A 12,881-nucleotide genomic window follows, 5' to 3' on the forward strand; every position below is an offset into this window, starting at 1 on the left:
TGGCTGCTAGCATAGCATCGAGGCCTCCACTGTGAAACACTCTGTCAGGCTTAAAAATGTCTTACAGGAAGTCACCGTAACCACGCAAAGATGAGAGGACCGACACAAAAATATTCCATGCACGTTAGCTTAGCATTGAGCATCACACACTTTAGTTTACAGCCTGTTAGCTTAGTAAGCGAATGAACCCTGACTGCAGCTTCAAAGCTACTGCAAATGGTGAGTTTAATTAATAAATGAAATTATTTTTGTGCACGGTTTATAACTGATATAAATACCAGAGGAGCTTAATGCTACATGCTAATGTTCTTTGGTTTAGTTAACATGGTTTGGTTGAGCAAATGTGACACAAAGTGAAGAAAGGGAGCCTAACAGTATTTTTTTTATATATATATATATATATATATATATATATATATATATATATATAGTATTTTCTTCTGTTCTTTCTTTCATACTGTATGTGCTGAAAAACTAAATATATTCTATATACTAAAATATTCCTTAGATCAATCACATTAATTTACATGGATTCATTTACCAGAAAATCACCTTATTCCCCCTGCTGAGAGAGGAGAATTAAAAATGAAATTCTTCCTTGGAGAGGAAACATGGTAGCTGTGCTGCTGTATCAGTTAGCCCAGGGGTCTTCGACGTTTTTTAAGCCAAGGACCCCTTAACTGAGAGAGAGACAGAGCAGGGAACCCCTACTACATAAACTTAGCACAAAAAGTAAGGTATTTTTGTGTTTGGTAGATTATTTCTCCGTGGTAACAATGCTTTTTGGCAATACATCTTATACCGTTGTAAAGCTGTTTAGTTCCCTTTCAAGTGGTGCCCCATTTGTAAGGAACATGCATTTGTGAGATGAGCAGCAGCGCTGAGTATGTGGGTTGCACCCATGAAAAAATTGCCAAATCTTCTCTGCCAATACCAAACAGCTTATTCTGCCATTGACTCGTTTGGTGGATTGGATGATTGAAGTTTGAAGAAACAAGACATATTGGCAATTTAACAATTTATTCATTTCACAAACACGAGCCTCAGTAGCGTGTGGAAGAGCCATACACAGCCACAACAGCCTGGCACCTCCTCCTCATGCTGGTCACCAGCCTGGTCACACACTGCTGTGGGATGGCATCCCATTCTCCAACCAGCATTTGTCGCAAGTCATCCAACGTGGTTGTGTTGGTCCCTCTGGCACGCCCATGCTGATCCCACAAGTGTTCAATGGGGTTGAGGTCAGGACTGCTGGCAGGCCATTCCATCCTCTCCACTCCCACATTCTGGAGGTAGTCTCTGATAAACTCTGCCCTGTGAGGTCAGCGTTGTCATCTTGGAGGATAGAGATGGCGCCCCACACCATCACACTGACTCCACCAAAAGGTGTTACTGTATCGGTGCAGCAATCAGCATAGTGTTCTCCGTGTCTTCTCCACACTTTGACCCTACGATCCAACTACTGTAGGCAGAATCTGGACAATCAGGTCAATCAGGCACCTGATTGGCAGCACCTGGGGGTACCAGAAGCCCAAAACAAGTGTCAATAGCAACAGCAAAATAACCTGTTTGGCATTGGCAGAGAAGATTTGGCAAATTTTTCATGGACGCAACCCACATACTCAGCGCTGCTGCTCATCCCACAATTGCATGTTCCTTACAAATGGGGCACCATTTGAAAGGGAACTAAACAGGCTTTCCAACGGCATAAGATTTATTGCCAAGAAGCATTGTTACCACAGAGAAATAATCTACCAAACACAAATTTCCTTACTTTTTGTGCTAAGTTTATATTGTATAAAATGAAGTTGCATTATGAATTGGGCTTACGTTACATGTAGGGCGGCCTTTTTGCATAGAATACTACACTTTTAAAATAGCCTTATAATTGTTGGCATGGTTTTATAAATCATGTTTTATTGTTAAACATACATGTGGAACAGTGAATCCTCAGGATGAACTGTTCCTGCCACATCTGTGGATGGCTACCTCAGTATAGGCCAGTAAGCCTATCATCAGTGGGGATTTATATTTGCTAATAATATGTTGGAGTCATGTTAAGACGTTTTACTAACTTTCAAAAATTAACTATTTTGGATGCCCCCCCTCAGTGACTCTGAGGACCCCCTAGAGGTCCCGGACCCCCTGTTGAAGATCACGGAGTTAGAGTGATATCACCAGCAATAAAATGGAAGTTAGTTTATATATTCAGCTATTTTTTTTCAACTTTCAACTGCTCTAAATATCCAGTCTAAAAGGTAATACAAAGTTAACCCTAAATGAAAAAGTACTGAAAGATATATATTTAAAAAAAGAGAGATTGTGAAAGAGACAGGCGGGTCAGGTTGTAAGGGCACCTCAATATAAATATCCTTCCGATTCCCTGTCTCTTCAGCAGATATTTGAACCTTGAACAGTGATCCGTGAAGGTGCTGCGTCACACATCAGCTCTGACCGGTAAAGGTGAGGTGAGGATGAGCATTGTAAGAAGTCAGCATGACGGAAACCCATGCATTAGAGCTAGGAGAAGATTTTCTGCTTTCACTTGTAATTTGAGTTTGGACATGACTGTGTTTTTAATTAATTAAAGTAACCTCCTACTTGATGTTTATCTTCCCAAATAAGAAATCATGTTTTAGACTTTGCCATAGTCTGTCCAGTCACTGCTGAACAGATGTTCCAGTGTTGGAAGCTTGCAGTTTAATCAGTGGACTGATCATATCCTACACTGTATGCTCCTAAATGAAGTTTAAATGATGTGACAGCTGCTTTGGATGTTATCACAACTGGCATTCAAATGTAAGAGACAGCAGGAGTATTTCCGTTCTTTTTTTGCAATTTCACTTCTATTGGCGCAGTTGGTGTTCATTGCAATTGATACTCGCTTAGGCAGCAAGTATGATTACACCTCAACTCCATCAGATAAATATCACTCTGCATGTGCAATGCCAGTTTTGCACTTTGTCAAAAAACAACAACTTGTGATTAAGTTACATACTCATAGTTAGTCATTTATTTGACACTTATAGTTACTTTTTACATAAACATAATATGATGCAGCAGTAGCCTTATATGAATCTACCCAGTATACAGTATACAAAAGATCTAAAACTGGCTCTACATCGATGAACTACATCATTAAAATGCTCTTACATGTATTCGTTGGATAAAAACAGCATAATATAACAGTCTATAAAAAATATAATTTTCAAAGGAGATATTCTGCATATGAACTTACTTTTTATACTTGCATTAAGGTGTGTGTGTGTGTGTGTGTGTGTGTGTGTGTGTGTGTGTGTGTGTGTCAAGCACATGTAATGCATTTCTATGTGACTTTGTTATGGTCAAAAGTATTGACGAAAGGCCTTCAGGTCACAATATCTAATTTGGCCACCTTTTAAAAAATAAACTAGATAAATAAATAAAACAGACAGGACATCCCTGTTATAAATGGATACTGTGGTGAGATCGTAAGTGCTTCTACAAAGGCTCATTAGATTAATGGATTTAAACTGTCAGCGGGATGACACTATTTCTGGGTTGCAGGACGAGTATTAATATTCTGCCTAATGCAGATCTATGCAGATGAAGATATAGGAGTTCCATATTTGGAGCTCTGGGTATTTTTTTTATAGCAACAGATAAATAACAGGATGTCATTGTGAGGAGTGTGTTATGATGAGTATGATGAGGATTGTGTGAGAGGTTTTAAAGTGGTGTGACAACAATGACCATAAAAAAAACCCAGAATATAATGCAGGATTCAAATCTCTTTTCTCCATCAAACAAACACAGACTCATTTCTCTGATGCAGGCCATTTCTATTTTTCCCGAGGGGAAGAAGGAACAGGATTCTGATTAATGCCAAGTTTTATTTTATTGTCCAACAAAGAAAATAAATGCAGAACTTGAATTTGGCTGTTGTGTGATCTTCCACAATCCTAAAACTGCATGTAGGAATTTCACAAAACTTTCTGCTGCCTTGAACTTGAGAAAAGCTATGTAAGTGTAATTTATAAAACCCTGCAGCTGAGTTTTATTGTCACTCAGTGACAGTTATTACAGTTTGAAGCAAAACATTAAATTAAGTGAAGTGCAGCCAGCGGCAAATTTTATTTCTGGTTGCAGTTTCAACTTAAATGTAAGTTGTAGAAAAACGTAAGGTGTAGGAATGCCACCAAATCTGCAGTTCTGGCTTAGATCCTTTATAGATTATTAAATAAACAAACTTTTTTACATTAACATTAAAGCATACAGTTGTCTTGAAAGGGAGTTTAACACATAATACATCAAAATATTAACTTTTCCCTCTTTTTCTGCTACTCTCCAAAAAGTCTTCTTTTCTTCTTTTTTTTTTTTTAATTATAAAAATCATAAAACGTTACACTCTCACAAAAACAATTTTAAAAGTGATATTCTACAAGTATTCCGGTGTGAAGCTGTGGGGATTATCTTTTTAAAGTAATTTCACTGAACTCTGACACAAGTGGCTCTCAGGTTCACCAAATCCACTGCAAACTCTTAAACCACATAATATGCTAAATGCTTTGGGGGTTTTGGCGAAGTTGACCTTTTTAGAGAGGCTTGATGCATTATATATAACATTGAGTGAAGAAAGTAATTATCCACCTTTTTGTTATCATGGAAGGAAAACCAATCCAGACTGTTTTGCCTGCTCGTTCCACGTCTGAGGTTAGTTTTATTTTGTAGCTTTTAATGACTCGAGTTAAACCTTTTTCTAATGTCTTTGTGCCTTGTGCAGTGTATGTTATCCAGCACTTATCAATGTTTCCTATATGTGCCATAAACATCGTCCTTGGTACACTTCATCTGTATTCACTGGTGCTTTTTGGAGACTAGAACCCACTGCTGGCTGTGTCGTAGTCCTTGCTAACGTGGGAAGTGCTGGGCAGAGACTTGAGGTATGCCATGTGCCTCCTGGCGTCCTCCTGGTTGTGTTTGATGTAGTAAATGATGTAAGCCGTCACCATGGAGAACCAGCAGAACATGGCCACAAACATGGCCACGTCTGTCGTCTTGTGGTGGAAATTGCAAAAGTTGATCCCCGAGTCCAGGACTTGGATCACCGGTTGTCCCACGTACTCCTCCTGCACGGCCGTGTAGCAGCTGACCTCGTTCACCGTCTCGGGGTCGAGCTTCAGCTCCCGCAGCACCTCCTGCAAAGAGCAGTCACAGTGCCAAGGGTTGTGGGATAATCGGACGCGGGCGTGCAGCTTGGCCAAGGTGTCTTTGGGGAGGCTGCTGAGGTGGTTGTTGGAAAGATCCAAGGTCCGCAGGCTCTCGGAGATCCCTTGAAAGGCGCCGACCTCCACGCTGTCAATAGCGTTGTGAGATAAGTCCAGTTCCCTGAGGCGGTAGAGGTCTGTGAAGGTCTCCTTTGGGATGTGTTTGATCCGGTTTGACGAAAGCAAGAGAACGACAGTGTCCCTGGGCAAGTTGGATGGGATGTTCTCCAAGTTGCTCGAGGTGCACTGCACCACCACACCGTTCCTGTCCGTGCAGTGACAGATGTTAGGACAAGCATACACACTCATAATCACAGACAGAAGCCACAATGTTCCCGCAGACAACAGAGAAGCGCAGGAAGGTTTTACGGATGGCCTGCACCTGTGAGAGGCCCCCATTAGCGGACCGAAATCAGCCCGCCGTTTTTTTCGTCGTCTTCTGATTGGATGAAACCTGTGATAGAAAGGGAGAAAGATGGACAAAAGGTGATACAGAGAAAAAGTCCCTACTGAAAGTTCAAATTCAGTAATTAGTTTTGTATTTTGCTACTTTAAGTCAGTTAAAACCTGTTAAAACCTGTGAAATGATTTTCTGATGATGAACTTTCTGCGTGCTTTTGTCATTTTTATGTTAATTTGCTGGCCATATGTTCTTACAGCACATATTTAGTGAACTTTCAACATCATCTCCCCTTTTCAGATGCCTTCCTTCTCGCAGGCATAAGTAAAGTTCACCATTATCATAATAGCATGTTTCTGTAGTTGGGTCTCTTAGCTCAGGATTTGTCTCTTAAGAAAATGCTAATAAACAAGGTGATGGCTCATCACTATGCAGCAGATGAACTTTGAACCAGTTTGTGATTAAATGGACTGTCTGTACTCTGTAAGATGGGATGCATGTGAGAGCAGTGAAGGGCAGGATGCAAAATAAAATGACAGAATTGAAGATAACAATACAGCTGATAAGAAGCAGACAGCTTTTTGATCAAGATGATGATGAAAGTGACAAGTTGTTCAAAAATAGTTTCTGATTTCTGCAGGAGTCCTAGAATAATAAGCTAAATGTCTCAATAAACCTTGTCACTGTTTACATATTCCAGAAATATTATTGAAGGTGCAAGAGACAGAGGATTGGAGGAAAGTGCATTGCAATTGTAAACCTATGTTGGGGAGATAAAAGCAGAACAGAGGTGAAAGAATTAGTCAAGTTTTATTGACTATACATAAGATTAATTCTGCTTCAATTTGCTGGTGTTCTTAGTCTTCTATGATAACACATCAATATTGTTTTTTGGACATTTGAAGATGTCACTTTGAGCTCTGGGAAAACAAGTGTAATGAACTGATAAATCAATCCAGAAAATATTCAGCAGATGAATGGATGATGATGATAATAATAATAATAATAATAATAATAAAGTTGCAGCCCTAAAGCACTAAAGAGTTTCCTAAAGTTCACTTCAGAATATTACACTATAAAAATCTCTTAGAGCATGTCTGGCAGTGTGGTAAATTAATAATTATATAAATTATGAGTCCAGTTGGTGGTGACAAACTAATCTTTAAAAGAACAACCACAGCTAGAAACAAATCCATTTGCTAATTTGGGCTTTACATATTTATATTACTTCTATCACTTATTTAAAATGTATGTCAGACTGCAAACCTCCACCGCTGCAATAAAGAACAGTGTTAAAAGTGAGTTTAGATTGTACCTGATAGCTTCACTCTGACCGGTTCACATCACCGTGCAGTCGCGGGGATTCTTTTCTTTGAGACAGCCAGGAAGAAATAAATACACCGGCGACAATCATAAACCAACCCTTTGCAAATAACCGCACGTGCAGGAAACGGCAATAATCCCAGTGCATAGCGCCACTTAAGAGTCCGGGTCCAACTGTTTGATCGCAGTTTCCATCCTCCTGTCAGTTCAGGTTTGCAGCAGCTGTGCGTCTGTCGGTGTGTGTGTGTGTGTGTGTGTGTGTGTGTGTGCGGAGGTGCGCAGAGGCGCAGCAGTTGCACCGCCGCTCCCTCCCCCCATCCCCCTACTCTAGTAATACCACAGTGTACTTAAGTAAAAAAGTATTAGCATCCAAATATACTTAAAGTACCAGAAGTAAAAATAGTCATTATGTAGAATGACTCATTTCAGAATGTTTATTATATCCTGGGATTATAATTATTGCAGTAGTTAATGCTGAGTAGCTTAACCTTTAACACATCAGGTATCCTATTGATTTATATTTTTGTATTAATTATCTAAACTAATAAGTAAGTAAAGTTACCAAATACAGTGGAGTAAAGTACAACATTTGCTTCTGAAATGTAGTGGTGGAGAAAAAGTTACTTGAGTAGATGTATTTAGTTACTTTCATTGTTGCCACCAGTAATACCTTATATTATAATCATACAGAAGGCTTTACTGCTGCAGCGATTTGCACGGATTAATCTAACGAGATAACGTGTTGTAACATGTGATTAGTGAGCTTTAGAGGTGCTGGTGGGTTAAATTGGACAGAGCCAGCCTAGCTGTTTCCCTGTTTCCAGTCTGTATGCTAAGCTAACTCATGCAACTCTCCACCAGGAATAAGCATAAGTAAATCATTTGAATACGTTGTCCACGACTGTAATCAACGTATTGTTTTGCTCAGTTGTAAAGGAATGCTGACAGTTTGCTTTTTGCCGTTTTAAACCTTAAGCTGTTCTAAGACCTTTAGTAACTTCTGACGGACACTCAACATCATTTCTGATGTTTACTAGACTAAATGATTGGCTGATTTCTTGAAAACACTTGATTGAATTTAAAATGTCTTCTCTACCACCTACAGTATCTACTCATCCCACTGCACCCACTGATGTAGCACATTTAAATGTAATGCTCACTTGCACTTTTGAATGAAACCTAAAGCTCTTCTTTATGTTTGGAGGTCTCCTGCCTGTTCCGCTTTACACACTTAATTGAATTTAACTAGGGCAAACAAACCCACCAATGAGCACTTAGACAAAGTAAATTGATTTAGATAATGTACATTAGGGTACAGTCACTAATATGATACAAGTGAGGAAGATAACAGAAAAAATAGTTTGATGAATCCTCTGAAATCATAACAACCCGCTGGAGCACGTCCATGCCCCCTATAGGTTCCTGAACCCCATTTTGGTTCAATTTTTATGATTGATTGCCTGTCCCCCGTGTCCCACGCCATCATTCTTCATAAACATTGATTACAATTGTCCTGCCCTGAAGGAGGACTTCAATACAGAGCCCTGCACACCCACAGCAACAACGCACCTCTTGAAGGTACTCCCAGTTGTCTGGCGGCGATGCAAAGGCCATCTGAAAGCAGCCAGCTCTTTGCAAAGCATCTGCATGATTAAATGGTGACCATGTGCTAAGACTTTAGCCCTGTTGATTTAGCTGAAAGGCAGAAACATTGATTATATTAACTACTGAAGCATTGGAGCTGAGCCAATTTAGGGAAAGTTGGAAGCATTATAGACTGTCACAATGCAATTCTTGAGACATATTTATCAACAGTCTATTTCCTCTGAGCAAAGCCAGGCAACATCATTGTGTCCCATCTGCACTCTGCCTGCTTTGTTACAGATGACATTGTGAAGTCACTCTGGGCCCTCCAGTTTATATTGACTTCTTCAGAGCCACTCTCAGTACATTTGATCTAACTGACATTGGACTTTGCTTTCGCTCACGAGGGAGGATACAGCATGTTTGAAGCACTGTGACCCCCACATCCAAACTCAGAGTGCAAAAGGAAAAAGCTGTGGATGTCCCCACACTTCAAGACATTTGCTAAGACTTGTACATTTGCATGTTGTCTCCCTTAATGCTTCAACGTGAGTCCTTTTGCATTATAGAGAAGGTTGTCTGTAGCTTACAGCAGTGCTGAGTGAGAGCATGGACCCACTCCAACTTGGATGCCAAGCCTACACAGGGGCAGAGAATGCCTTTACGTTTTGGGACGAGCCCAGTCGGACAAAGCCTTTAATGAATCTGTATTTAAGGTAAATTGGCCGAAGGGAACAAAGTTGGATGCACAATGCATTGGCCATTGATTTACTAATGTCCTTTGTTTGTTTTAGCTGGAGCTTCGAAGCTTTCTGGGTTACATTTTTAGAATTGAACACCCGGTTATAATGTTGATACTAAACCTAAGTCGTTGAGAGCAACTGTGTTAGAAAATGATAAGTCAGAGGTGTATGACCGACTGTACATAAAAACCATAAGGAGAGAAGTAAACTACCAGTCTCAAGATAACCCAGTATACTATTTGGTAACTCTTATACAGGAAGTAGTGTACCTTTTTATGTAGTGGAGGTCAGGATCGTGAATGACATCTGACTTTTAATGCAGGAGACCGGACCTCATGAAATAAATTCTTGCTTTTTTTATTAACCGTCCGTAACCACAATCTTTCTCTATCTTTAACCTGTTTTAGTAACCTAAACCTAACCATTCCTTTATCATGAGCACGGCCTCCCCCTAACCTTGACCACAGCCATGCACGGATACTTTAGAAAGCAATGTTCTTGTCTGGCGATATGGTGGCCCAAGGAAAATGTTGGCAAGAAACATCCAATCCAATCCATTTAGCATGGAATTCTGTCCCATTTACCACTAATAGCAAGTTAAAGCTAAAGATAAAACTTTGTAGAAACCTGATGAACCATTCAGCAGTTTAATTCAGTTTGTCTTCAGATTCTGGCTGTTAAATGTAGCAACTCTCTTCCTGGTTTATTTGTACTTCGTACAGCCCACTGCACATGCAATACATTTTCTAAAAATGAGCAAATATTAAACCTTCCTGGTTTAAAAAATCATAATACCTAGAGTACTACTTGACATTTGAGTTTTACAGACCTCTTTTTATTTTTAATCAGCAGCACCTTCTATATAGCTGCTTTGGAAGCTACTTCACCACCTCCTTTTGTTTCACTGTTAAATCCCATGCGGAAGTGCTGACAGGTATTTTGTTTTTGCTATAAAGGAATACCCTTGCTTAGCAAAGCGCTCGCTACTATTCTGTTATTTAATAGTACAATGTGAAAACATTGTCATGACCTGTATGGCAGGACTTGAATCCTCTGGCTCACGGTCAGCGGCGGTCTGCTAGACTCTGATATACACTGTAAAGTTCTGCACTGGATCTCTGCCAATGATTATGGCCTACCTATCAACTTCTGAGACAGCTTTTTTGCTCTCAACAAAATTCTTGATCACCCTTGAAGTACAGAACCTATTATCCCATCTGAGACTGTGGGTGTCCCCATGTCAGAAGCTTTAAACATATATTTCCTAGTGTTGTCTTTTGCTCTGTCTTAAGCCGTCAGAGTTCTCTTGAGATAAACTCAGCGGTATTCTGGCCATCACACATGGTTACACTGCTCAGCCACACACCATATAATACGGCTAGCTTTCTGCCCTTAAGGATCTTCTCTGCCTTAGAAGAAATCCAGACACATCCAGACACAGAATAACTTAACCATCGGAAAATCCAGTGCTGTCTTTTCACCTATATAATGCTCACAAAACCACTCAGCCCACAGTCTTAGCAGAGCTAAAGAAAGTTAAAGTTGTAGCTGTTGTTCTGCCTAATCCAAGCAAAGTTCCTACATACAGTAGGTGCATAATTTGACATTAGAGTGCAGAATATGGTGTATTATAGGCTTTGGGAGAGCTGCGTGGGAGCTGTCTGATGTCTGGATGTTTGACCTCCACTCTAGCAAAGCAGTTTGCAGGTTCAAAGCTGAGCCAGCCTCATATCAAGATGTTGAAATTAGTCTTTGACTGCAGAAGGGAGAAATCTTTGGATCTTACCTTCTATCTGTCTGTTGCTGTCTAATTTACAGTGACACATCACCTCCATGCATGTGTGTGTGTGTGTGTGTGTGTGTGTGTGTGTGTGTGTGTGTGTGTGGCTTTGGAAATATGACAGGGAAGATACAAGCTGGTTTGAAGTGTCAAAAGTATGATTGGTTTATTGAGGAAAAGAATGAAAAGGAACAAATGTGTTAAATAATTTAGGAGCGACTATAGAAATAGAGAGGGAATTACACTGATCGGATGAAGGTTTGGGAAATGAGCTCAGGTCATTTGCATCAGGAGTGTCTGCTGCCTCCCCACATCATCTATTTATGATGGTATTTCTTTTTAATTCTCAAATACAGAATACATGTTGAGCGTCATGGTTATTTGTCATCTATTTAAGAACGAATCGTCAGAGTTGATCAACCGAGCATAAAATAAGTTTCACATACCTCCATTATAAAATTTCAAAGCAAAGGTTTAATCCAGGATTGTCAAGCAGCCCTGTTTGATGAGATATCATCCCAGGGGACCTTTTATAGTGTCATTGGTTTATTAATAAATCATCCAACTGTCTGTACTGCAGCTAATAAAATAAGAAGTGGTGGGAGAGCAACCTATGATTGGAATAGTCATCCTTAATCATTCTCTAATTGGTACAAATTAAAATGAAATTGAAGATAATGGTTGTAATTGTAAGAAATTATAGTTATTCCTCATTTTGCTGCAGACCTTTATGAAACAAGACCTCATAAGGTCCACAAACCCTCCTTTGACAACAAATGCTCTAAACAATAAGCAGCTCTTAATTGTTTCACTGGTAATTAATTGCCTATGTTTTAAATCTGATAAAAATGTTTGTTCCAGCAAAATCGCACTTTAAAAAAAAGCGTAGATAAGATTCCTATTTTAACCTCCAATTTCCCCAGGGGTGTTTTTGGCTCTACAGAGGCCCCTGTCAGCTGATGGCTCATCGGGCCTTAATGTGTGCACAGGGATCACAAAGATATGATCTAAAGAAGCAGCAAAAAGAAACCAGAGAAAAACAAGTCACAGAAAGGAAAAAATGAAACTTTATTTGTTTTTAAACTTACCAACACTTTGAAATTAAAACCTATGTATTTACTCACAACTAATATAGATCTGCACATAGCAAATAAATCAATCGAAAATAGTTACCAAGTTCTATCACTTTTTCCCCAAACTGCAATACACACAACCAAAAGCTGAAAAAAAAAAAAAAAACATGTCTAGTCATTCTTTTTTTCCTGCTGTTGCTGCCACATGGAAAGTGAAAAAAGCGTTTTTAAACAAGCTACACAGCTCTCCTGTTTCTATGTTTATAATAACTGAATAAATAATTGCACATTGCACCCTATTATTGCATTAGTTGCAGTTTGTTTCAAAGTCGCAGTATACTCAGGCATATACACAAATGTAAATACAGTTTTCAAACACTGAGTAACACATGAATATTGTTATTGAAATCACACTGCCATAGCGATCAAATTCATATTACATAAGATCTTTGTCAAACGCACGTACCAACTGTGCTAATAAGCATTAGCAATCCTTTTTTTCTACGTTTAAAATGCTCACACATGTGTACACATGCACAGATAACAGTTGTATAAAAGCCATAATACCCTTGAGGATGTTCTTTACTGGTACAGTACTGTTGGGAAAGAATGCCCTCTTAGGTATTAGCCAACTGCTCTAAAAAAGCAAGTTTGCCCGAAAAGATCATTTCATTTTAATCATTTGACAAACATTCCCATTGAAGTACAAGCTATGACAACTCAAAATAAAAT

At 39.3% G+C, this 12,881-nt stretch overlaps 1 protein-coding gene and 1 long non-coding RNA gene across 3 annotated transcripts in view; one reads left to right on the top strand and one right to left on the bottom strand.

Moving 5' to 3' along the window:
- The window catches only part of LOC116044522, a 23,355-nt gene continuing 10,474 nt past the window's right edge, over positions 1-12,881 (top strand). The window contains exons 1-2 of one of the 2 annotated variants that reach the window (XR_004103694.2): positions 1-219; positions 2,396-2,457. This is a non-coding gene — a long non-coding RNA (uncharacterized LOC116044522). The remainder of the gene's footprint in view (positions 220-2,395; positions 2,458-12,881) is intronic. The other variant, XR_004103693.2, reaches the window with a different exon arrangement.
- On the bottom strand, positions 3,870-7,218 carry LOC116044508 (leucine-rich repeat-containing protein 3-like). The gene is made up of 2 exons (XM_031291775.2): positions 6,962-7,218; positions 3,870-5,700 (listed from the first exon to the last, which is right to left on the bottom strand). Exon 2 carries the CDS (start codon positions 5,643-5,645, stop codon positions 4,857-4,859), a length of 789 nt encoding a protein of 262 aa, XP_031147635.1. The 5' UTR covers positions 5,646-5,700; positions 6,962-7,218; the 3' UTR covers positions 3,870-4,856.

Source organism: Sander lucioperca, chromosome 24 (genome assembly GCF_008315115.2).
Source record: "Sander lucioperca isolate FBNREF2018 chromosome 24, SLUC_FBN_1.2, whole genome shotgun sequence".
Lineage (NCBI taxonomy): Eukaryota > Metazoa > Chordata > Actinopteri > Perciformes > Percidae > Sander > Sander lucioperca.

Excerpts from the sequence above, each read along its gene's own strand:
- LOC116044508 (XM_031291775.2), bottom strand. The coding sequence starts at position 5,645 with ATGGGGGCCTCTCACAGGTGCAGGCCATCCGTAAAACCTTCCTGCGCT.